The sequence below is a fragment of the Pezoporus occidentalis genome, unplaced genomic scaffold (genome assembly GCF_034315485.1).
Source record: "Pezoporus occidentalis ecotype Australia unplaced genomic scaffold, CSIRO_AGI_Poc_V1 ctg63, whole genome shotgun sequence".
NCBI lineage: Eukaryota > Metazoa > Chordata > Aves > Psittaciformes > Psittacidae > Pezoporus > Pezoporus occidentalis.
Window position 1 is genome coordinate 5,127,194 of NW_026915977.1, and position 23,838 is coordinate 5,151,031.

Here is a 23,838-nt window from a genome sequence, read left to right on the forward strand (position 1 = left end):
CTTATTGTCCCATGAAGAGGATTACCAACTGCATACTGAGCTGTTCCATCACCTTGTAGAAGGGATACCAGCGACATTCAGCTTCACAGCAACAGCTGGGGTACAGGACAGAAGTGTTCAATAATCTGCAGCACTTCAGCAGCTCAAACACAAAGCCAAAGCGGTGTCGGGAAGCAGAGCCACCTCCTGCAGCTCCTGAGACCTTGCATGGTGAACGCTGATGCACATGCTCAAATCTGAGCAGTGTGCAGGTCAATGGCTTTAATGTATTCATTCCTAACACAAGCACCTGTGTCCCAAGGACCAGATCTCTGCAGAAAACTATTTCCTCTTTATAGATTAAGTAAAATCTGAATAGATACTTGAAAAACATCAAGGTAGATCATCCCACCCTAAAGTAATACTTCAATCCTACCGGTGAATGGATGTTTTATTGAAAGTGTGGCATGAAACACTTGACTGAGTATAAATTTATAAGCAGCTCTTGATGTATGGGAGATTTTTGGCAAGGTTTCCCAAATAATGCAATTCACAGTACAGTTAATTTAGGAATGTCTGCTCCTTGCTTTTGATATCAATTTAGAAAAAAGGAGTTGGTGAACTTCCAAATCATAAATGATGTATTTTTCTCAATTATAAAATATTATGAATTTGCAATCTTTTTATTCTAGTACTCAAGGAACTGCCAGCTATTTAAAACTGCACCTTTATCATTATTCACAAAGTTTAACAAAAATAAATACAATTTTGAGGTTGTCTTTGGCATGTCGTAATTCAAGGCAACAGTGCAAAGAAAAACAACATACCATACAATGCACTACCAGAGTCAGCCTTACAACAAGAGAACGTAGTACAATGCAAACTTTAATGTCAATATATACAGAGCTTTAAAGAAAACATTTGTTTTTAAAATTAAATGAAATAAATACAGTATGATACAAAATCCACAATATGCTCAGAGAAAGAAATGACAGTTACAATATCTGATAACGGGGACCTTTTTGTATAGTTTCATCTTTGAAGTACCTCAGAGACCATGTAATTCATTGCACACCGTCTTCAATTAATGCCCTTTTGTATACTGAGATTTATAGCCAGTCACGTGCCAGAAGACTTTTAGCTCTAATCGGAGTATCAGTGCAAGATGCCAAAGTGCTTGGGATATTATGACAATGCAAACGCTGCTCATAAGCCTAATGCAAACCACACAAAATAGGAACACTTTGTCCTGCAAAGGAGATCCACCTTGAGCATCTTTTCAGTTCTCACATGGGAAAAAAACCCCAACCAACAAAGAACCCAAAAGAAGATTCAATGTTATTCAAACTTACTACTGGGAATAAGCAACTGCCCAAATCTTACTGAAGATACATAATCTATTAAGTACCTTTTAAAGCTTTCAAAGAAAGTTTGCTTTCATTACACAGGAAAAATCTCAAGAAAACCAGTCACCGATTATTTGGGGGGGACACTCCTAATGACATAAATTATGGTAATTCAAGTCAGCTTTATCTATATATTAAGAGTAGGGGGTTTAAAATCTGTATTCATTCTTCTAATCCCAAAAGAAAATGTAGGCTTAACACTAACATAATTTGGGGGAATAAAGTTTTAAAAAGCACACTGACAAACAGCATTCTTAACTACATGGGTGTTAATGCAAAAGGATGGTACGGTATGAACGACAGCGCAGGCATGCTAACAACAGGTATCAACACACACCCAAGAAAGCTTTAGGATGAACTTTCAAGGAGATCTTTTACTTTTTCATCACCTAGAGCTCCCGTAAGATTATATATGGGCTTTTATCACAGCCTTCTGAAAACTTTGAGAGAGAAAAACCTGCTCCTCCCTTCCCTCCCACAGATATGTGTGAACTTCTCATTCTGGACAGGACTAAAGAAAACCACGTAAGTGCTACAGAAACACATAAATCCCCATGTCTGCATTGATGTTTGAGCCTGATTTCATTGATACAAGTCAGGATACTTACTACAGAACTGTGTAATTCTTTTAACTCAATTCTTACAAGCTATCCCAACTTTTTAACTGCAAAATTTGAGGACAGAGTGCAAAGCACTGGATGCAGAAATCTATCACTGCAAAATGGCCAGTTTGTAAGTATACTGCAAGTAACTTCTAGCTGTTCAGGACTGCTACAGATAATTTTAACTATTGGACATATAAAGATCAGCTTTGGAAAAATGAATTAAACCATGGAAGATGGAATTCAAGCTTAACACGACTCACTTGGGTCAGGTTTTGGATGCCTTCTCTGGATGCAAGGAAAACATTTAAACCACACTACAAGACAGGTCTCAAACGGTCCCTATCCCTTAGACCCCATACACCTCAGGCTCTTCACACGGCCAAAGTAAATATACCAGTTATAAGCATAGTAGAAAAGAAGCCCCACACAATATGGTAACAGCATTGAGACAACACAAGCCACAAAGGAGTGGCTTAAATGAACCCCCTGTGGCAATGAGTATAGGCTCTCTTTGTTACACACCACTGGCTGACATTGATGCCACTGCATAGAATTTGGATATGTAACAGGAATACAAAAGAGTTCCCCACTTTTTAATCAAAAGGATAAATGAAGACAGAAACCACGATATCCGAGAGGTGAAAGAACAGCACAGTATGTCATAAGCCTGCTCCAGCTATAGCTGATGTATCTAGAAATCTCTCTTCAGAGAGAACTTATCAGGCTCTACATGCTCTTGAGAACTAGCATTTATTTATAATTGCCATCACCAAACATCAGAGCAGAAGCTCTTTTGCTGTCAGTAACAGACAAAGCATTATATCACTGAAGATAATACTTAGTTCTCTGGAAATCCCTTTGAATACTTAATATATATGCCCATTTCTTTGTAATGGCAAATCTTTATAAAAAAAACATACTTTTTTTTTTAAAAAAGTAAATCAGTAAGAAAGACTGTAACTACTTTGTAATCTTGAACAGTGCAGAGATGATACAAAAAGGAAACAATTTACGCTAACCTCTTCCTCTAGCCAAGAGCATGTTTGAATTGAAAGAACACTGAATTTGAACATTGAAGTGATAATGCAGACCAAGCTACTTTTATACAATTACTTAGCTGAACAAAACCCATGTCTGGGAAAAAAAAAAAGTTTGAGAGATATGCAAGAAATTAAAAAAAAGAAGTATCACAGAGGAGAGGATCATTAAATACTACAGAGCTCAGTAAACTGCAAGGGAACTCTTTTGCATCCCTGCATATCCAAAATGTTTCAAAGACTGATATGCTGAATTATTCACAGCAAGTGAACTTCCCCCTCCAATTAACAGTTACAACTGGAATACCAGGGTACACTGGTCTGTCAGATAGAACAAAAGTGTTTTTCTACATATTTGCCTTGTGATGAGACAACTTTGTAATGCTGCAGTCACTGAAACCTTGCTTTCACCCCAGGAGTACCACTTGCACTAAAGGCTAGTAATGACAGAAAAACAGCAGGGACTACTTTATAGAAGATGCTTTAAATTCTTTGCTAGGAATGAGAACATCCATCTTGTTTGTGTACTTTTCCTCTTACCACCTGTTGCACACCAAGAACTTGCGTACCTTCAGCTGCTTACAACTCCTTTTGTGCAAAATGCTTTTAAGGTGCTTATAATGCGGTGCTTCCAAGCAAGCTAAAAGAAAATACCAATATAAACACTGTTAAATGATTCATGAATAAAGCCATTAAAGACCAGCTGCTGCCTTATGGGAAAGGTGAAGACAGTTCAGGTTTGACATTTTAGTTGTGTTCCGCACCTTGCATTATCCTCTATCCCTAACAGTTTTTACTACTACAATTCAACCCACACTATACCTTGGCCTCAGCTCAGGGGGCTTTATTTCCACCACTTTATTGTGTTTTGTCCTTTTTTTTCGTTAGAGTGAATCCATATTCTTCTGGCAGTCAATTGTGAATTTACAAAAAAATTTATACCAATAGCCTGAAGAGGCTTACAGGCATTCCTGCTGCCAAAGGTCTTCAGTAATGAGTAGAAGGATGAACCAGCTGCATAAGGGGCAGATTTTGTACTAAACAATAAGCTTTCCAGGCAGCAGTTGTGCTCTTTGATAAGCTTTCAAGCACTTCAAACAGGCACCTCAAAACTAGGCACAAATGGCCCCTAAAGCTTCCAACATCTATCAAACACTCAAGAAATTTAGTATGGGGTATGTTCTGCATGATACAAATAGCACACCTATGTTTGCTATATTCATTAAGTCTCAAATCTACACATATTCTTACCTAACTATTTGGCCGGATAACTTCCATCTTCCCCCACCACAACAGAAGAAAGCAGTTTATCTAATAGTACTTCCAATGTCACCAAGTACTTCACAGGTACAAGCAAAAACCAGCCAGCACCCTCTGCCTTTTAAGATCCAAGTTACTACTCTCACTCTGGACAGCAGGGCCAGAACTCTCCTGAAAGCTATTTTTTTCCTGTCTCAGAATGCCAAGTTCTGCCATCACTGGTGTCTTGTAATTGGCTACCAAAGGTACTTGGGACACGAAATTCAATGATGGCAAAGCAGTCTGAACTACATTTGATTTTTTGGTCACTTGGATTCTCTGTTCGTAGTCTAACTGTGGTCACACATACTTAGTATCTAAAATGTGTCCCATTCTACCGTGACACTACAACTGCACAGTAGTGGCTACAACTTTTGAAAATACTTTTAAGCTCATCATCACTGAATGCACTCGTTCCCAGTCTAAAAGCAGTTAGCACTGATTTCGAGGCAGAAAACCCCAAGATAATTCTGGCCCTGAAATTCATTTCCTTCACATCACAGCACCCAGAAACAGCTGAAGTTCTAACATCAAGACAGAGAGGGTGAAGAACTGCTGGCGACAGGATATGGTCAATAACTTGTCCATAACTGTGAAATGTCTTGGTGAGAATTCCCTTACCTGGGCACACTGCAAGGCTTATTTATTTTCCCGAGCTACCCCTACAGTTAGGCAATTAGAATTTTGCATTTATGTCCTGTAATATTTGTACATGCGGCAAGAGATTCAGATAGAAGCAACGTCCTATAAAAATCAAATAAATAAAAAATAAAATCCATGTGCCAAGTTTGTTAGAATAAAGTGTCAGTTTGTCTTATATACCAAACAAACTTAATATTGTGTACATTCAGTGGAAACAACTGCCAAGGAAACAGTAATATAGTTGTTGTACTAATGGATAGACAAAATAAATAAAAGCATCGGATTGAATGATGTCTTAAAGCGGTACCAATGTTATTGAGATCCTTAATTCTGGCAGTTTATACACATACCTACTTTCTCCAGCTCAGTGCAGGACACACTACCATTCATAGTAACAACCAGAAATGTTAATTTTCCTGTAAGAGGCCATTTGTTAACCCCCACTTCGTTTGGGTCACAAGTGATCAAATTAAGCTTATGGGTAAAGTGCAGAATCTTACACATCCCTTTTGTTTGCATTTTCACATAAACTTATCAGTTACTGGCACCACGCAAAAACAGACCTTCCAAATTAACACTAATGCATTTAACACTGGCACGATACATTAGTCAGCTTTTCGTAATAGTAGTGAACAAGTTAATTAAGTTAAATGAGTAAGTGCCCAATTACAAAGAATTTGTCCTTCACAACAGGGTCTAACGGTGTGAAGAGAAGAAAACTTACACTGACACTTTATGTACAACTTGGTCATTGGCAACGGTCCCCTAAACCATTTTTTAAATGAACCCAGCAAAACTATACAGAACGTGAAAGAATATTTGCAACAGATCTCTTAAAGGACAGTGTAGAGAAATTCATCATGGTGTACCTGATGTTTAAATTAATTTAACAGATACGGCCTGTAAAACAACACAGTATGAACCTGTGGATTTCTTTTTTTTTTTTTCTTTTTAAAAAAAGGACTTTTACAGAATTCAAGTAGTGTAGCAGGAAACCATAGATGCCTTTTTTGATCACAGGTCAGGCAAAATAGAGCCACTTATTGGATTTTCCCCTTGCTTCTGTTTGCTAAGGTGTCCCAGTGGATCTATAAGTCTGTTGATGTTAGCTTTTTCATGCTCCGTCGCTGAGCTAAACTGGAGGCTGCAACAGGCTCTAACACTGGCTGAAATGTCTTGTGATTCAGTGCAGAATATGTAGCAGCCATGGCTCCCTAGAGAACAATGAAATACAGGAAAGCCTGTAAAGGTCATTTTCATCAAAAAATAAAGAAAATAAATTCTTAATTAACTCTGTAAAAAAACCCCACAAGACTTAAGGCAGGTCATGCATGCTCTCTCAAGTTTGTTTTGAAAAACAAACAAAAACATTTATTGCTGCATCCTTCAGGTGTCTAAGCACAGGTGTCTGACATTTCTTATTCTTTCCTGCATATTGCTTTTACATATCTTAGATGTAGAAGTCACCCTTTAGTATGGGTCAGAATTAGTACCTTCCAAGAACATGAGCATCAATTTAACAAATACAGCCACGAAAGTGATTATTCAGGTCCTGACTTATGAAGACAACACAATTAAGACTGGCCATCACATGTTGCTGGTTTTGAATCCAACAAAACTAATGAAGCCAACCTAAAATCTGCCTGCATACAGTAGAATGTTTTTGTGTCAAGTCAGAAACACTGATAGAGAACAGATAAAATACCAGTGGAAAAAGCCTGTAACATAGTTTATTAACTTATGCTAGGAAAGCACAATATGAGCCAGCCATAGAAACAAATCCCAAAAGATTACTTGAATAAGAATGCTAGCAGACATATGGCAATCTGTCTCCAGTAACTTTCTTACCAGGTTTCTGTAGGGCCAAAGTTATCTTAATCTCTGAAAACAAAACACCCAGGAAAACCTCTTCCTTTACACACAGGTTAATAAAATGTGTTTATCCATAATTTATCTGCATATGTAGCTCAAATATCTAGGTACCAGGAAAAACAACAGGAAAACAAAAGGAAAAAAAAAGTTCTGCCTGTAGCTCTAAAAGCAACCCAATTCATTGTGCATCTACCAGCTCAGGCAACAGCCAGCCTTTCGGTTGTTTTACCTTTACTAGATGTGGTGCATCTTGCCTGTTTAGCTGATAATGTGGCAACTGGTCTCTACAGGCTATCCATGAATGTTTCAATACTTGCTCTGCTGTATACCGCTGATGTGGATCTACGTGAAGCATATGTGATAACAAGTCCTAGATAAAAATGAAAACCACACGCATTATTTAGTTAAAATAATCTTATGTAGACTTTAAAGCATTAACTAAGGCAGCAGTGAAGAAAAGAGTACCCTATACAGCAGGGATTAACACAATGCAAATATACACACACAAAAGTCTGCAGATAAATTGGATCATTCTGTGCCTTGACACTGCAGAAGTCTGAAAACAATGTGTTGTACTATTTAAACAGTTCAACAGAGCAAGCCTTTATTGTAAAGAAACCTACTCTTGTTTGTTTCATATTTCAGTTGCTTATTAATATAATCTTTTAAAGGACTAGAAATAATACTAAAATTTAGCAAACATTTTACAGAAGAAAGCTATTATTTGCAAACTTCATTTGTACTACATATTTGGGGTCTACGTATTACAACTGAATTCACATACAGGGATATACTATTAATGAATTTTTCCTTCAAGGAACCATACAAAGAATAAAAGCAACAAAAATGGACACTTGTGTTTGCCTGTTTAGAAGCATTAGCAATAAGCTACTAATTACAATGTTGGTCAAAGGAAGAGCTGGGTGGGAAGGGCACAGAGCAGATACAGAATAGCTTGAAAGAAAACAAAACACGAACAAACTGACAGAATGTTCCCTTTGCTAGGTACAAAACATTAAGCACTCTTTCATATACTGAAGTGAATTACTTGTGCTAAGACAGTATCGCCCAATAAGCATTCTGAATCACTCCTACCAAAATGAACAAGTAGTGCAGTTCTAGAGGGATCAAGAAAAGATTTAATATTAATGCCAAGCTTTATAAAAGGTAACACTGGTGACTAAGATACCTACAGACCACGCCAACACCAAGCCCAGACAACACATACAGCAACTGATGAGTGATGCTGTCTTTAAATAATAGGGGCAGATGTATAATCAAGCTGCTCAAGAGTTTTTGGCAAGACAGCCAAATATGTTTGGTTGTTAAAGTACTAGTTTAATTGCTGGAAATACTAACATGCTGATGAATTCAGCATTGAAATATTAACCTATTCAAGCAAGACTAATTAGCTATTAGAACTAACAATAATTGCAAAAAGTCATCCTTCCATTCTGATTTTGATTCAAGTAAAAACAAGAAATAAATCCAACTGACTATTAGAAAAGCCTATACTGGGGACCTATCGTCTTTAAGTGACTGGGGAAGGAAGAGAGTACGCTCTCATTGAGTTTGCAGTGGGACACCAAGCTGGAGGTGTGGAGAATGGGCCAATGAGTACAACGGCAGGGCAGCCATCCAAAGGGACATAGGCAGGATGGCAAAGCTGCTTCCCCATGACAACAGGCGAGCATTGGAAAAGGCTTCCCAGGCAAGCTGTTCAGACACCACCCTTGGAGGTTTTTAAAGTCTGACTGAGTAAAGCCCTGAGCTACCTGGTCAGATGTCACAGTTGACCCTGCTATAAACTGGAGGTTTGGCCACATGACCTTCACTACAATAAAGTCTGCAGGCAATAATGGCACACTACTGTGTTAGTCTTTTATGAAGTTCAGCAGATGTTCATTCAAATTATACAAAAAAATGAGAACAAAACACATTTACACCTTTGCTGCATCTGAAACTGTGTCCCAGTTGCCTCCACTTAAGGAAAATTTTCCACTGCCTATCCGTACCAGGATCTCCTCTGGAGTATCATTAGGACCATTGGCGAATGGAGTATAGCTGTTGAAAGGAAAAAAAAAGGAAAGCCAAAACGCCTTATTATAGGTAAGAAGCTGCAAGAAACTGGTAAAATCTCATGAATCATTACAAGTCTGCCAATAGAAACACACTATATACTATTAAATACTTCTTATATTAACATTTCATCTTCAGAACTATATTATTTTAATTGTGGTTAATCAAGTATAATAATAATTATGATAATAATAAAGCTTAATAACAATTAATCTTAATGCATTCTATCTCAGTACTTTGAAAGCACTGCATAGATCAACAGCATCATCAACAGAGGTTTAGGAATGATCCCAGACAGTTAGTTCTAGTCTTCCAGCTGATGTGCTTAAAAGGAACAAAATGGAAAGACAGGAATACAGGCTGGACCACTCCTACCCCCTACTTTTAACCCGCTATACCTTTTATTCAGACAACGTTTCTCAAGTGTGCAGGCAGCATACTGCCCAGTCTCTATCTGCATATTTGCATTTAAATCATATAGGAATCCTAGTTTTTATGACAGAATTGTGGTGGTGGCAGTGATTTTACAAGAACTACAAATTTATCAAGGGGAACAGTTTCCAATAGATAGTGTTTATCTGTAAGACAAAAAATATTTGGCCACTGAGCACCTCATAGTGCTTAATGGAAGTTTAGAGGTTTAGAAAACTTAAGAGGTTACAAGCCAGTGTGCTCTACAAAAGGGCCAGGACTGAAGCCTGGGACAGGAGATACAAGGTGGACTACAAGGGTGCTAGGGTCGAGAGGACAAGGGTCAGAAGGAGAAAGAAAACACCACATACTTTTACAGACCAAGTTGTCTCCTGGAAACTGAGACAGACTTTGGCATCTCTAAGTCATGCACTATAGAAGAGAAACCTTGAACCTACCTATGAGATAAGCCTACTTTATGTACACATTTACATAAGATTCCTGTTCCATTGCAGTGTCTTTGACATTCTGCATTCAAAAATCAATCAGGTAATATCTTACCATTTTAACAAAAACACGGATTCACACAGCATGCTGGAATTTTAGGTAAACAGAAAAGCTAAGAAACAGTTCTCACCCTGCCAACATTGTGTAAAGAAGAACACCCAAGCTCCATATGTCACAGGCAGCATCATATCCCTGTCTCATGAGAACCTATAAAACAAAAAGCATTAAAAAATTCTCAGTATTAAAAGACCACCCCAAACCAATACCACTGCACAGCCTAAGGAAGGGTGAGTCAATCCCAGGATTGACTGTTTTTTGATATACAGAGTACAGCAGCTACCAACACTACTTCCTGTCCCCAGAACATCATTTCTGAAGGTTTTCAGGAGGCTTACATCTCATTTTTAAGGGTGGATTCTGCTATTTTTAAAGCAGGTTTATTATAAACATATGCACAGTGTTTATTAAAACATGTATAATTCTATTTAAGGAAAACTAGCAGAATTTTTTTCTTTTTTTTTTCTGAAGCACTGCTACAAAGTTTAAGTACTTGATGCATCAAAACCAGCAGTGAGAACACACGCATCAGCTTAAGATACCTCTGGCGCCACAAAGTTGGCAGTGTAGCATGGAGTTAGAAGTAGTCCATTTTCTCCTCGAAGTTGTTTTGCAAATCCAAAATCACAAATCCTGATAGAATCAGCATTATTTGAATCATCCGTATATAAAATATTACTAGGTTTAAGGTCTCGGTGCACTACCTTCAAACAGAGAAATTTTAAAATCCATCACTTAGAATTTGCATGTATATTTGTACATAATTTACATTTAGAAAAACTGTTCTCTAGATTAACATACTTATTAAGAGATCTACACAATTATGTAACTTCCAAGGAACAATAAGTTCTAGTTCAAGGAATGTAATAAAAAAGCCTACTGGCTCATAATGAAACTGGAACATAACCATTTGCCCATGAGCCTAAGAGAACAAATATCTGCTGTTTCATAAACTGTACAATTAGAGTCTTATGGGCTTGCCAGAATAACAGGATGAGTTGTTTATATTATTCACGTTTGTCATAAAATACTCAGAAAACCTCTTCCCTTCTGCCATAAAAAGCAAGCCAACTAAAGCACATAACTAAAGGCATGTTAATTCTAAGAAATGTGGAAGCAGCTATGTCATGGAGGAAATCACTCACTCCTTGGCAGTGCAGGTAGTCCACAGTCTTGGCTATAGTGTATAATACAGCGCTAGCCTCTCGTTCAGAGAAGAACTTCTGTCTGAGAATTCGATCAAGCAGCTCTCCTCCTTTCATCAACTCTGTGACAAGGTATATGAACCTACCATCATCATACACCTGAGGAGAAATTTAACAAGTGCATGCATATATAAATACAGATTATCTCTTAAAAACATCATCTATAATTATGTATCCTGATAAATGAAAGTTACAGACTAGATTGTTCACCTCTTCACATACGAACATATAGCACAAACAGCAGGGACTGTCTAATTTAATTCTGCAATGCAGGAGCCTTAAAGCACGAAGTATAGGGCAGTTTATTGGCATTCTGTGAGACATCAAGGTAATCAGTTGTTAATTCATGAATCAAGTTTTATCAGACTAAGAACTTCTGCTGCAATAGGAGTGTAGCCCTACTGCTCCTGTTGCTTTTCCCCTCCATGGACAATTTTTAGCTGCCAGCACTTCGTATATACAGACAACATGCAGCTGCTTTTTCAGATTCACATTGCCAACACATTAGCTACTTGCTCAAAATAAGATGAAACACATTTCTAACTTTTACATAATTTCTCTATGTAAACAGCACCTTACTATATGTACTGCTCTTCCAGTATATTTTATTATGTAAAAGAAGTTAAATGAATCCCAATAAGCTTTCTACATCTATATTTATTTGATTACTGTGCAATAAGAGACAGCAGAGAAAGAGAGGTACATACATCCTTTAAAGTAATAATATTTGGATGTTGTCCATAACGCATGAGAATCTCAATTTCTTCTGAGGGGTCCCTCTTACTTTTATCAATTATCTGCAAAATACAGCAACAGGAAAAACAACTTAGCTAAACAAAGCGTTTACTCCCACTTCAACAACAGAATAAAAAAAAATATTTCTAGAGTTCATTACTTCTTACTAATCTCAATTAATTAATCTTCCATCTTCACATCCCACTGCTTATTCATTTCTTGCTCTATCCTTACTAGCGATTAAAATTATGTCATTAATGCAGTCCATTCTGCTCCAATGGACAAGGAAATGCAGCGGACTGTCTGAAGCATCACTAATTCCCTGCAGTCCCGTTCCACCCTTGTGGATTTTATTTTATTTCAGCTGTTACCATCATGCAGTACTTTCAGGCTTCCAGACTAATTGCAAAGCCAGATCTTCAAAACTTTACCCAGAAAAAAGAAGAGCTAAAGAAGCCAATACCAAATTTGAACAAATGAAGCAAGCACCATTTTAAACTTCCCACAGCATCTAAATATCTCCACTGCCTAGAAAATTCAGGTATTTAGATTTACAAAACTACTATGCAATAGTTTCAGAACTGTCACAATGAAATTTATTTAAAGTACCTTCACAGCAAACTCCATATTTGTAGCTATGTGGATACATCGCTTGCAAACAGAGTAGGAACCAACACCAATATCTTCCTTCAGTTCATATACATCAGTAAATTGTGCGCCGTTTCCATGAAGCTGCTTAACAAAAAAACACATACAATCTGTCACCTAAAACAATAAAACGCTCGTCGCCCATAGTACTGTTTTCAACAGCAAAAGTTTTTTCTGGTTGCCCACAATGTCTCTTATGAATTCTGCCTCCAGAAAAACAGCAACACACTCTAAAATTTAGAAATATCCCTTGGAAACATTCTAATAATGCAAATTTTAAGTCTCCCCAACAAAAAAGAACAGACTGCAAACACTAAATATTGGTCTTTGGCATGTCAAAAAAGTTTCCCCAAAAATATACCTAGGACGTACCTGTACTATTGGCAGTATATTGGTGAGTGGTGATATTTTATGATCTTCTACAGTAGTAGTTGCCACAAAACTAAATCCTTTGAAGAGCTGATGTGCATTCGCACTAGGTGGGACTCCTGGAGAATCTAGGGGCATACACATTTGATTAGTGTGGCTAAATCCCAGCAAGGCTATTTTTTAAACATTCAGGAGAGGTATGTTAGAAAAAACACTTTGAGGCAAGGGGAGCAAACAAGAATAACACCAGATGGTGAGTAAGACTTCCAGTCGTTTTTCTGTCTTCTCTTATTTCAATACCAAACACAAAGCAAGTATTCCCTGGTTTCATCTAAAACTGCAAGATACTGCAGGAACCAGTGTCAGAATACATGTTCTTAGGAAGAAGTTTATTAAAACAACACTACTACTTATGAGAAAGAAATAAAGATCACAGTCTTATGATCAAGGACTGCATAGCAAAGATGAGCGCCCACAGATTTTGCTACTTCAGTGGTATATGTGCTGCTGGCAAGGCAGAAATGAGACAATACAAGACATTCAGTTAGTAATACTACTGAATAATTAGAACCAAGTTTTTCTCAAAATATATGTACTTCTGAATCCACTGAAATTTCACAGCAAGCACAGCCTGATAATTCTGTGTAGTCTATTAGAACCATAGACGTTCTCCAAACATGACAAGTGGTTTTAAAAGTAAGATGCAGCAGTAAAGAAAAACTCACAAAAGAAAACCTGAAATGAAGCCTGAAGCATACTAAACAGTGTTTGCACTTGCTTTGTTTCCAAGTTCAGTTACTTGGAAATTTTTGTGGTTCAATAACTTAAGGGATATTTTAAAGATAAATTTTCATAAGTTTCTTAAAACTACTGGAGATGGCTTTTCAACTGATCTAGTCGTACAGGTACTCAGTCCACTCTGCATCTTCCCCACAGTTCTATACCTTTGCGTCACCATTTTCTAAGGAGTAAAGTCAAATTCAGCATGGGTAGTGAAGGGAACAGCTCAATGAAAAGGCATTATAATACTAGTTCTAAGATTTAATTTGAATAATTATAGTAAGCAATGGGCTTAAGAAAGTTACTTAAAGCAAGTAATTTTCAGTGGAATACTGACTCTAAAAATAATCACTGCTGCAATCAAATTTGGTTTACTTATTGTAGTAAATGCTTTCCCCCACAAGCACTGCACATCTGGCTTAGCATCTGAATTATGGTCTCAAAGCTATGGCTGATTCACCAACAGGAAAAAAAAGGAATATAAAAGTATAGCAAAATATTTCAAAGAATAGAAACCACCAAGGGAACATACTCCTTCAAAGTATGGGAAACCTGTTACACCCTTTCCTTTTAACTTTGACTTCTTTGTTTGTTGTTGTAACACTAATCTGACCCCTCTTGTCCCACAAACCTCACCAACTTATAAACATGCACAATTTACCTTTTGGTGTTTTTGCTGTGAATTCTGGATCAAAACAGAAGGTATCTTCTGGCTTTCCAGAAGCAGGTTTAAATGGAGGTTGAATTTCTCTTCTGAACAGTTTCTAAAGTAGGAGGAGAAGATCATAAAACTAAGAGTGAATGAAATTTCCACAGGTGCTACAATTTTGCAAGCTAGAGGGTAAGCAACTCCAATATTATTATTTAATTAAAACAGTTTTCTGAAAGAGTGAACAATATATAGCACGTAGAAAACCACAAATATATATGGAAAGACTGCTTTACTTTCATGGAGCTTTGATTTGAATTGCTACAGTAAATGTTACCAAACAAGTCGAACAATACAGAACTTTTTCCTTATTCTTCTGAATGTGCCTCATCTACCAGATCAGTACTTTTAAAACTCTAACAGGCTGTTACTTGTCACTAGTTCCTCCATGGCTTATCCAGAAAAACACGGAACAGCCATAGCACCTCTTACCTTCTGCCAGCACCTCAGACCTGGTTCACAGCTCTTTTGTCAGAACCCTGAAAAACCCATGCCAAAAGGGAAGACATGGAACACAGCCTTCACCTTGCTCTTCTGGGTCCCAAAGCCTTCTCACGAGTGACAGGCACGTACCTTTTGGCAAGGAACTGCCAGTTCTCAAAGCTCTATTCCATTTTTTTCCCTGATCTAATAAACTAAATTAGGGGGAAGGAAGGAAAAAGCTCCTTCTTTCTTTCTACTTTACTCAATATGCTGTAAAAAAATGCATTGCCTTGGTCATCTCAAATCTGCAATAAGCCCCATTCACAGTTAAGGAAAAGTCAAGCAATGTTGCAGCCCTAAGCAAAGTTCAGGAGAACATTTTCTTGGCATTTCTCTCTTCCTTTCAGACCTGTTTTTTTGCAGTTCTTCTCATTTAATCTTCCTGCACAGAAACATGCAACGTATTTCAATAAAAAGATAAATAAAACACAAAAACCCACATAAAACACACAACCAAGGAAGAGGGAGCCGAACTCATCCAAAGAAATAACGAGGTAAAATACAGGAGTGGCCATCAACACTGTAGTGAAATAAATATAAAGCACTGCCAAATTAAAAAAAAGGGGGGGGGGAACCACAAAACCCCAGAAACTCTGCAGATCTTTCAAACTTCCCCACTGATATTAAAAAAAAAAAATGACAGGACTTATGAAGCGTTCTAACATGAAAGTTTTGCTGTTACTGAAAACTCTACTTGCTAAACAGGACTTTATGGTGGATACTGCATAAACACAGCTAGAAAAAACACCTTCTCAGAAGCAGATACAAGAGATAAAGAGAAGGATCACAACAGCAGGCTTTAAAGAAACAGCTGAGCACTGTATTGGCTGGCATTGCAGGTAGTCCTGTCTGTATCCTTTTGTAGGTACTATAGCAAAGGAGTGTTTTCAGCCTGGGTTTATCTGATATAGAGCATCTGGGGTTTGAGAATGTTTCTGGAAACACATTTCAAAAGATTATAGACATCTGCAGAGGAAAAGCTTTAAGGTGCTTGTTAAAAATTTAAGCAAGCAGTCATGAACTTGTACAGACTCCAGATCATCGCAGTCAATACTTGAGCTGTGAACACAGTATGACTGATAAAGTCAGAATGTGCTGCAGCTAACTAGAGAGAAGTCAAAGAGAATCACAATGACAATGAGCTTTTGTGCCCCACATGGAAGCACTAGACAGACGTTTACTGAAGAGAAGGATTCCTGAACACAGGCAACATAAGCATCCTCCCCCAACTAGAGTGTTCTAACAGACAATTTAAGCTTTTGAATGCTGCAACTCTTCATTATTTACAAAGTAAATGCACATTTTATAATTATTACTCTCTATACCATAAATACTACAGCTCCACATGCCAAATTATAGAAGCCAGAACGTAACAGTCAGCAGTCCTGCAATGTTTACTGTGCCTTATTTGGATACAAGTACTTATAATGCTACAACATGTAGAAAAATTAAAACCAGCATCATTTGAGTCATTTTGTACTTACATTCCAGTCAACAGTAGAAAAAAAAGGATGTCTCTTAATTTCTTCAACTCCATCTGAACCAGCTCCTGAGCAAAGAAAATACTGTATTTATAACACTCTTGGGTAAAGTTTTGAAGATGACTGCACTAAAAAATTAGTTAATTTCTAAAAAACTTTGCACAGACACGGCAGAGGGAATTACAAATACAGCAATATTCAAAAGATGTAAAATACTCAATTAAGAAGCATACACCTTATCAGGGAGGCAAACAGATTACAAGAAGCCCATAACACAGAGTCAATTATCTTTGCTCTGACACTGTCAAAGCCTTGGCTCACTGCTACAGTCACGAAGAAAGTAAACATTCATTTGCCAACCCCAGGAAGTCATGATCCAAACAAACAAAAAATGGTAGCTAGAATTAAATGTTACTGACCATCCAGAGCTTGAGAGTCTCTAGCAACTACTTCCTTTAAATAATCAACTTAACCCAACTACTTTTATTTCCAAGATCCAAATAAATGAACCAACCTAATCTATTTGATGGGTTCCTTTTAAACAACATCCTCAGAAGACTTTGTGCTTCAGGGCTGAGGAACTGAGGCATTCCAAGTTTTGCTCTAGAGGAAAACAGAGACCAAGTAAGAAGAAATGTATCTTGCCAAAAACTGTCTACACAGAATTTATTGCACAATCTGATGTATCAAGGATCTATTCCAAAGTCTCGTAGACTGTACATATTTAAATCAGCAGCTTTTAAATTTCATATTATATAAAAGAAACCAAACCCAAACATAAACAAAAGCCCAAAACAAATCCGAACAAAAAGACATCCTGACCACAGCTAAGCCCCCCAAACAAGCTTTATGCTAAAATAGAGTAAAACCATTCTCAGGAATACATATTTTCAAAGATATCTTCATGTCACCAGGAAGCATCACCAAAATACCTCCACCAGAATCAATGCCAGAAGAGACTCAAATCCCAAATTACTTGCCCCTGAAGTGATTACTAATATTCCTCTTGAAACAAAAGCCTCAAGAAGTAGAAGCCTCATTAAGCCATCATATAAAAAGCTTACTGACTTGCTAAGGCAAGAAGTTCTTCTGCAAAACTGTAGTATCACTTCAAACTCCAAGTAAGGCTAGTGATCTGATCGATCTGTTTTCACAGGTAGTAACACTATAAAGTCATCCTCAGGGTAAGCTCAAACTGCTGTACGTTGGTAAGAAGAGAACTTCTCTCTCACCCCCTTCCCTGACTGTCACCCCTTCAAAAGGCTCAAGGCTCTACATGTGGTCAAAAGCAAACTCTTTGTTAGCTAAGTGCAAATAAAGAGGAGAACATATTTGCCCAACAGCTTCAATTAGTAATTACCAGTTTACCCAGTCTGTCCTGTTAGGCAGCTTCTGGTGTAACTGATGTAATTTAATATGAAAAACGTCAGCCTGTATGTGCACTCTCCGTACCTACATACACAAAGCAACATCTGATTAACTACTGCTTACAAAATAAAGGATGCTGTAACAGTCTGACAACATCATGAGCAGTAAATAATGGTGGTCTAATTCACGGTACTGTTTTTACCTTTATTATACACCTACAATAAAAATATAAGTTAACCCCTAAGTTTTTAATTCCTGCATATACTTCATTGTATTTCTGTGGTCTGGGATCCGAATCTTTTTGGGAGGGGGCTGGGCTTTCTTGTTCCTGTTCTTCCTAAAACTCTTCAAGCACAAGCAGCTACAACAAGCTGTTAAAACATATTTAAATGACATTTTCTGACTTTCCAAAAGTAAGAAGATATACTTACTTGAGTATCATATTCATAGTTTCATTTCGATCTTTACCTTGAAATGGTAGTGTACCAGTAAGCATTTCAAACTGAAAAGAACAAATGTTAATCTAAATCAACACTTCTTCCCCCAACTGCTCAAAGTGTTTAGTAATGTACTGTTCCCTATCTCTACATCAGACATACTGCCTTGAGCTTTTAAAAGATTATCCAAAAAGTTCACAAATCTAAAATATGGTTGTCACTGGCACTTTACATGATAACAACAGTGGCAAGTGAGACACAATTATGATGTAGGAATATCTGAAATCCACAAACTACTCTAAGTAATAAAATTTCCTCCATAACCAATTCTTAGATGTTGCCATACTCTGAAAAGAACAAGAAGAATAAATTCTAAAACAGTACTTTACTTTTAATTTCAATGTGCATATTTCAGCCTGATGCTCTAACACATCATGGCATAGGTGTGCTAGCAGTTACTGGTTTATTTCACTGCAACACTCCAGTATTCATTCAACAGGCTTACTCTTACAAAAATGCAATTAATATTCCATAAAACCAAGTATTCAGGGTTGGTTTTTTTTTAACTATCAAGTAATATCTGAAATAAATATACAAACTGAAGACTCACACTGACCACAATTGTTCTAAACTACCAATGGACTACATGTGATTGTTTTGGTTCCTGACAAGTACTCCTTATAGGGCTAAACAGGTGAAAAGGGAATTTTATTCAGATTAGTTACTATTTCAGGTGACATCCAGTTATTATCTCTTCCCCTTACCCAAGCATTAGTAATTAGATCTGGACAAGCTTATTCTAATGACATTACTTCACATTCACTTAGACATATGCAATGTATTTGTGACCTTAAGCAAGGTAAGCAACGAAGCATACAGTACCATGAGAACACCAAAGGACCACCAGTCAGCACTCTGGTTGTGCCCTCGCCTGTTTACCACTTCAGGTGCCATGTATTCTACAGTACCACAGAAAGAATAGGCCTTCTTCTCTTGATCTACTGATTCTTTGCTGAGTCCAAAGTCTACAACAACAGCATTACAAGAATATAGCCAGTAAAGAACTTTAGAAAAAACAAAATACTGTACACAGTAGTTCAAAGTGTTGACAGCTTTTGCTTGCTTGCTTTCAGATTACTGTGTCACTATCCTAGCTCTTCATGAAACAAGAAGCTGCAGATATCTAGAAATACTGTACACAACCAGTTTACTACATACCATTCTGTAAGTCCTATTAAATTGATTAGCCATCAATATTACTACTCAAAATACTTGTAATATTACATGATTAGACCCTTAAGATAATCAAAAGATCTCATCTCTGTTTACTGCCTGCTTTTTTCACATAAAAAATTGGATAGAAGTAAAAATCAGGTTCAAAGAGAACTCAGTCTGCAGGGTCTAGTATTACTGAATGATGAATAAATAAAATCAGACTAAAAATATTGTTGTTATATAAGACAACATGGTTCTGCAACCTGACTCAAACTCAGTAATCTTGTATATCTGCTCACTTTACTCCCAGATTCCTTTTTCTTCACTAGTTTGAACAATGCCACTGAATGATACGCAAGTCCTTGATATTTGCCCAACTCTCAAGAGTCCCTTTTTTCAAAGGGGAAATGACTGCTAATCAATAATCCCATAAATTATTCTTTCCAGTCTCAGAAGGAAATGAGAATTTTAGGAGATAACTGGATTTAAACATATAATACAGAATTTTAAAAATTATGCAATTTATCAACATGATTTCTTTCCATCGTTATTCCAACAATTTTTTGAGAGTTTAAAAAGCTTAATTTTATCTTGGAATTTAATAGGTAATATCGGTAGATAAAATATATAATGAAATCTAGAACATAAAAGCATAACCTGAAATATGATTTAAAGCTTGCAGAAATTGATTGCTATTTGATTTCCAAATAGTCTTACGCATTTGTAATTTCCCAGAATATATGTATTTTAATTGTTCCTCATAGAACATTGTTCTGCAATTTTGTATGCATTTCAAAGTGATAATCTAGACAGGCAAAAAAAGAAGTAATATTTCAGAAGTCTCACTGTGCACTAAAATCTTTTTACACCAAAAGCACCTCTGCTCCCTTTTAAAAGTCTCAGCAAATTTAAGCCTGTCTCTACCATCTCTTGATCTTCTGTTAAAAGGCATTTCATTGTAAATCTTGATACAGCTCACTTCCTAACCGGAGTGGTGGATACTTTGAGTTATTAATGTACCACCTCCTGAACTAAAGCTCCCTTAAAAAACACATCCAATGGCTGTTTTTTTTATTTCCAACTACTTTTCCTAAATTTTAAATACAGCAATTAGGATATGCAGTTAGCAATATTGCTCTTAGTACTGCAACCTGATCTACACAAATATTAGCCCTGAAAACTAACTTCAGGGGAACCTGCATAGACATAAGGATCTGAAAAGTGCAAGATACAGTCTCTGGTGATCTAAAATACTTCAATAAAAGTACTTTTATAAAAAAAAATAAATATTTATATAGAGAAGTGATACAGATTTAAGAAGTCTGTCTAATCAACCAATTTCTAAACAGCTAAATACTGGCTCACACATAATCTAGCCATCACTATACATGTCTTAGGCTTGTAACTAAAAGCTTGTACAGGAATACGTTCAGAAAGTGCTATACTAGTAAGTGTTACCTACCTGTTAACTTGATATGTCCTGCTTCATCAAGCAAAATGCTGAAAATTAAAATTCACATTCACCAATACACATAAAGGGGAATGTTTACATAAAACATTTAACACATAAAAGTTAACAATTTTGATCTCCAATGGCTGTTATTAATTTAATAAGTCAATATTATTTCATTAAAATCACAGATATATTTTTTACATTTACATAGTCTAACAATAATATTTGTAATTTTTTACATCACTATAGTAGAAAATGCAAAGCAACAAGCAAAATACATGTAATAGTGGTAAAATACATTTTACTTTACTTTTCTGGCTTCAGGTCCCTGTATACAATTCCCAAGCTGTGAAGGTGATCCAAAGCAAGGGCCAGTTCTGCGAGGTAGAATTTCACATCTTCCTCTGTAAACATAACCTAATAAGAACTGTATAGATTTACCTTCTGATCTTGTCTTCAGTTTTTAAAACTGCAATCTAAAAAAATACTCCTGTCTGCCTGAATTTCAAATAAGTTTTAGAAGTACTTTATGAGCTCATAATTCATTAATTCACCTAACAGAAGTTATATACTAATATAGGCTAATCATAAAGTATACAGTCAAACTACCTGCAATACTTAAACAAAACCATCAGAGCATTATTGCAGAGCATTAGCTAACTTTTAAGGTAATAAAAGTTACACCAGCACCCCTGCCACAATCCTATACCGACTGCTTTCCACTGCATCGTAAAATTTAGTATACGACTGCTGTATTGAGTGACTGTCTTTGAATTCACATTAACAATATGTAGAAAAAGCAGAAATACTTTTTCAAAAGTACAAAAATAGAACTGGTGAAAACAACAATTACATGAAAATCTGTAGTAGGAGCTGAAGAACCTACCCTGCTCTTCTGAGGAAAAGAAATTTGAAGAAACCTAGTGAGATACTGAAAAACTGACATTACATACAGAGCATTTGAGTGATGCACTTCTATCCTCTATATTCAACTGGTTGCTTTTCATCTCGCATACAAGAATTGTACCTGCTTTGCCTCTTGTCGTGTTCTGCAAATTACTGGAATTGAGTCTCAGGTTTAAGTGAACTAGTCCCTTATTTATTGAAAACACCAGGAATAAGGAGAACAGCCATCTCAACTGCACAGGAGATAGCTAACAACACTAAAATTAAGGTAACTGGGCGTACCAATTTAGCAGTATACTAATCTATACTTTGAATTGCACATATGTAACCTGCTCTACTGGCAACAGAAATATTCCTAATTTCCATAATGATAGGTATTAATGTTCTGTGAACAATAAAGCTGTTACACTATACTGTTTTACCTCATTTTTTTTAAAGAGCATTATTGATACAGGCTTTTATCTGCATTCAGGAGAAACTTTGGATACCACTAATCCTTGGAGTAGTCAAAATGCAAACCTCAGAATGCAATGATGCTAAATGGTATTCTACAGTCTCCCAATAATCATTTCACTTAAAACTGCTTTCTGTGTTAAATTAAACATGATGCAAGTCAACTTCATTAACTGTTACTAATGAAAATTTCATTATATACTCATTTCACCTCCACAGCTTAAACCCTTCTATGCATATTAGAATTTAAACACCAACAGAAGTGTTTTAATAACCTCATACTAAACCCAATTAATTTAAAATAATCCTTGTGTGGCAACTATGAAACGCCATGGGGAATTTACCCTCAAGGATATTGTCCCCATTTTTGCTTTTCCATGTACTTTTGAAAATACTTTATCTTTCCATCATAAAATAAAAAGCCCTGTTTTTTTTTCCTTACCTATATACACAGTAAATGTTTAAAAGAAAAGAACTGAAGTCTTCCAAAAACAATTAGAGGTTTAACAATAACAAAACTTGATAATTATTACTTTATTCCCAAAGGGAATAAATACACCTTTCAACCACCCAGCTAGTATTATTATGGATAGGCTTGCATCCCTTATTTAAGAATATTGCAAACTGAGTAATCCCAGCTGTGTTAGTACTAAAGTTCTTCCTGCTACAACACAATCTCTTCTATAATTAGACATCTTCTATCAAAGCAGAATTTGACCTCTTTCCTACATCCTGTTCCAACAACTCTTTGCAAGTCAGTTGGCTTGTTTAAGCCTTTTGACCTCCATTTTAGTCTTGATAATCAATTTTGAGCTCAATTCTTAGACATAATCACTCTTTCACCAAGGTCAGCTTTTTACAAAAAGGAGAACCCCTCTCCCCCCTTTAAATTCTTCCTTCTCTTTTGCCTGTTCTTAAAGTCAAGCTTCGTTTTTACCATATGAGGAAAAAAACCTAGCACATGGCTTTGCATACTGGGGACACAACCACTTCCTTCATGTCGTGAAGGACCAGCCACATACCCCATTTTCCCATTTAAGAAAGTGTTATTTCCTATGTATTAGCAATACAAATGTATTTACATGAGTGAAAACACTGAAAAGCCCTCTTACTGAGAAGTTGTTGAGAAATTGCCATTAAAAATTGAAATCTTTTATGAAAATTTGACAAGTTTGGAGAAAGAAAAGTCTCATAAACATGTTCATAATACTTAAAGGTAGCATATAATAAATACTTAATGAAAAAGGTTTAAAAAAAACCCACAACAAAAAACCAGGCTGCATCCTATTCCCTCCTCTGAAGCTCTCACTCCAAAAAAAAAGCAAAAAACGAAAGGAAAAATTAAAGGTGCAGTTGCACATCCATGTTAGATGAAAGGAAGTGCTTTCAAAAATACTCAATTTACACTTTGTGAGATTAAGCATTAAGATTTGTATTACAGCATTCTGAAATTTTACAATGCAGCAGAAATCTCTCAGAGATGCAGGCTTTCAGAAGCACTTAAGCTGACTATGAGCATGAGAACTTCTACATCCTCTTCCTTCGTTGCTAAATTTTAATTTACTTCAATTAGGTTTCTAAGCAACAAAACATTTTTAGACAAAAGAACTGCACTTTGCAGATACCAAATTAAAACTCAGACTTCTAATCAATACACACTCATGTTACTTAAGGTTACAGAATTTATTCTAGAACATGTATG

General features: G+C 36.4%; 1 protein-coding gene across 4 annotated transcripts in view; it reads right to left on the minus strand.

The window, feature by feature from the left end:
- Nucleotides 1-847: 847 nt before the first annotated feature.
- Nucleotides 848-23,838, minus strand: part of RPS6KA6 (ribosomal protein S6 kinase A6) — a 41,901-nt gene continuing 18,910 nt past the window's right edge. For 2 of the 4 annotated variants that reach the window (XM_062640010.1, XM_062640013.1), the window contains 16 exons: nucleotides 21,088-21,194; nucleotides 20,787-20,824; nucleotides 18,992-19,134; nucleotides 18,104-18,174; nucleotides 16,819-16,907; nucleotides 16,308-16,372; nucleotides 14,293-14,395; nucleotides 12,855-12,979; nucleotides 12,444-12,569; nucleotides 11,807-11,896; nucleotides 11,040-11,198; nucleotides 10,437-10,598; nucleotides 9,968-10,044; nucleotides 8,787-8,904; nucleotides 7,070-7,210; nucleotides 848-6,182 (listed from right to left, as the gene is read on the minus strand). In XM_062640010.1, the coding sequence (XP_062495994.1) occupies nucleotides 6,057-6,182; nucleotides 7,070-7,210; nucleotides 8,787-8,904; nucleotides 9,968-10,044; nucleotides 10,437-10,598; nucleotides 11,040-11,198; nucleotides 11,807-11,896; nucleotides 12,444-12,569; nucleotides 12,855-12,979; nucleotides 14,293-14,395; nucleotides 16,308-16,372; nucleotides 16,819-16,907; nucleotides 18,104-18,174; nucleotides 18,992-19,134; nucleotides 20,787-20,824; nucleotides 21,088-21,194 (1,740 nt within the window). In that variant the 3' untranslated portion in view covers nucleotides 848-6,056. The remainder of the gene's footprint in view (nucleotides 6,183-7,069; nucleotides 7,211-8,786; nucleotides 8,905-9,967; nucleotides 10,045-10,436; nucleotides 10,599-11,039; nucleotides 11,199-11,806; nucleotides 11,897-12,443; nucleotides 12,570-12,854; nucleotides 12,980-14,292; nucleotides 14,396-16,307; nucleotides 16,373-16,818; nucleotides 16,908-18,103; nucleotides 18,175-18,991; nucleotides 19,135-20,786; nucleotides 20,825-21,087; nucleotides 21,195-23,838) is intronic. The other 2 variants (XM_062640011.1, XM_062640012.1) reach the window with 2 other exon arrangements.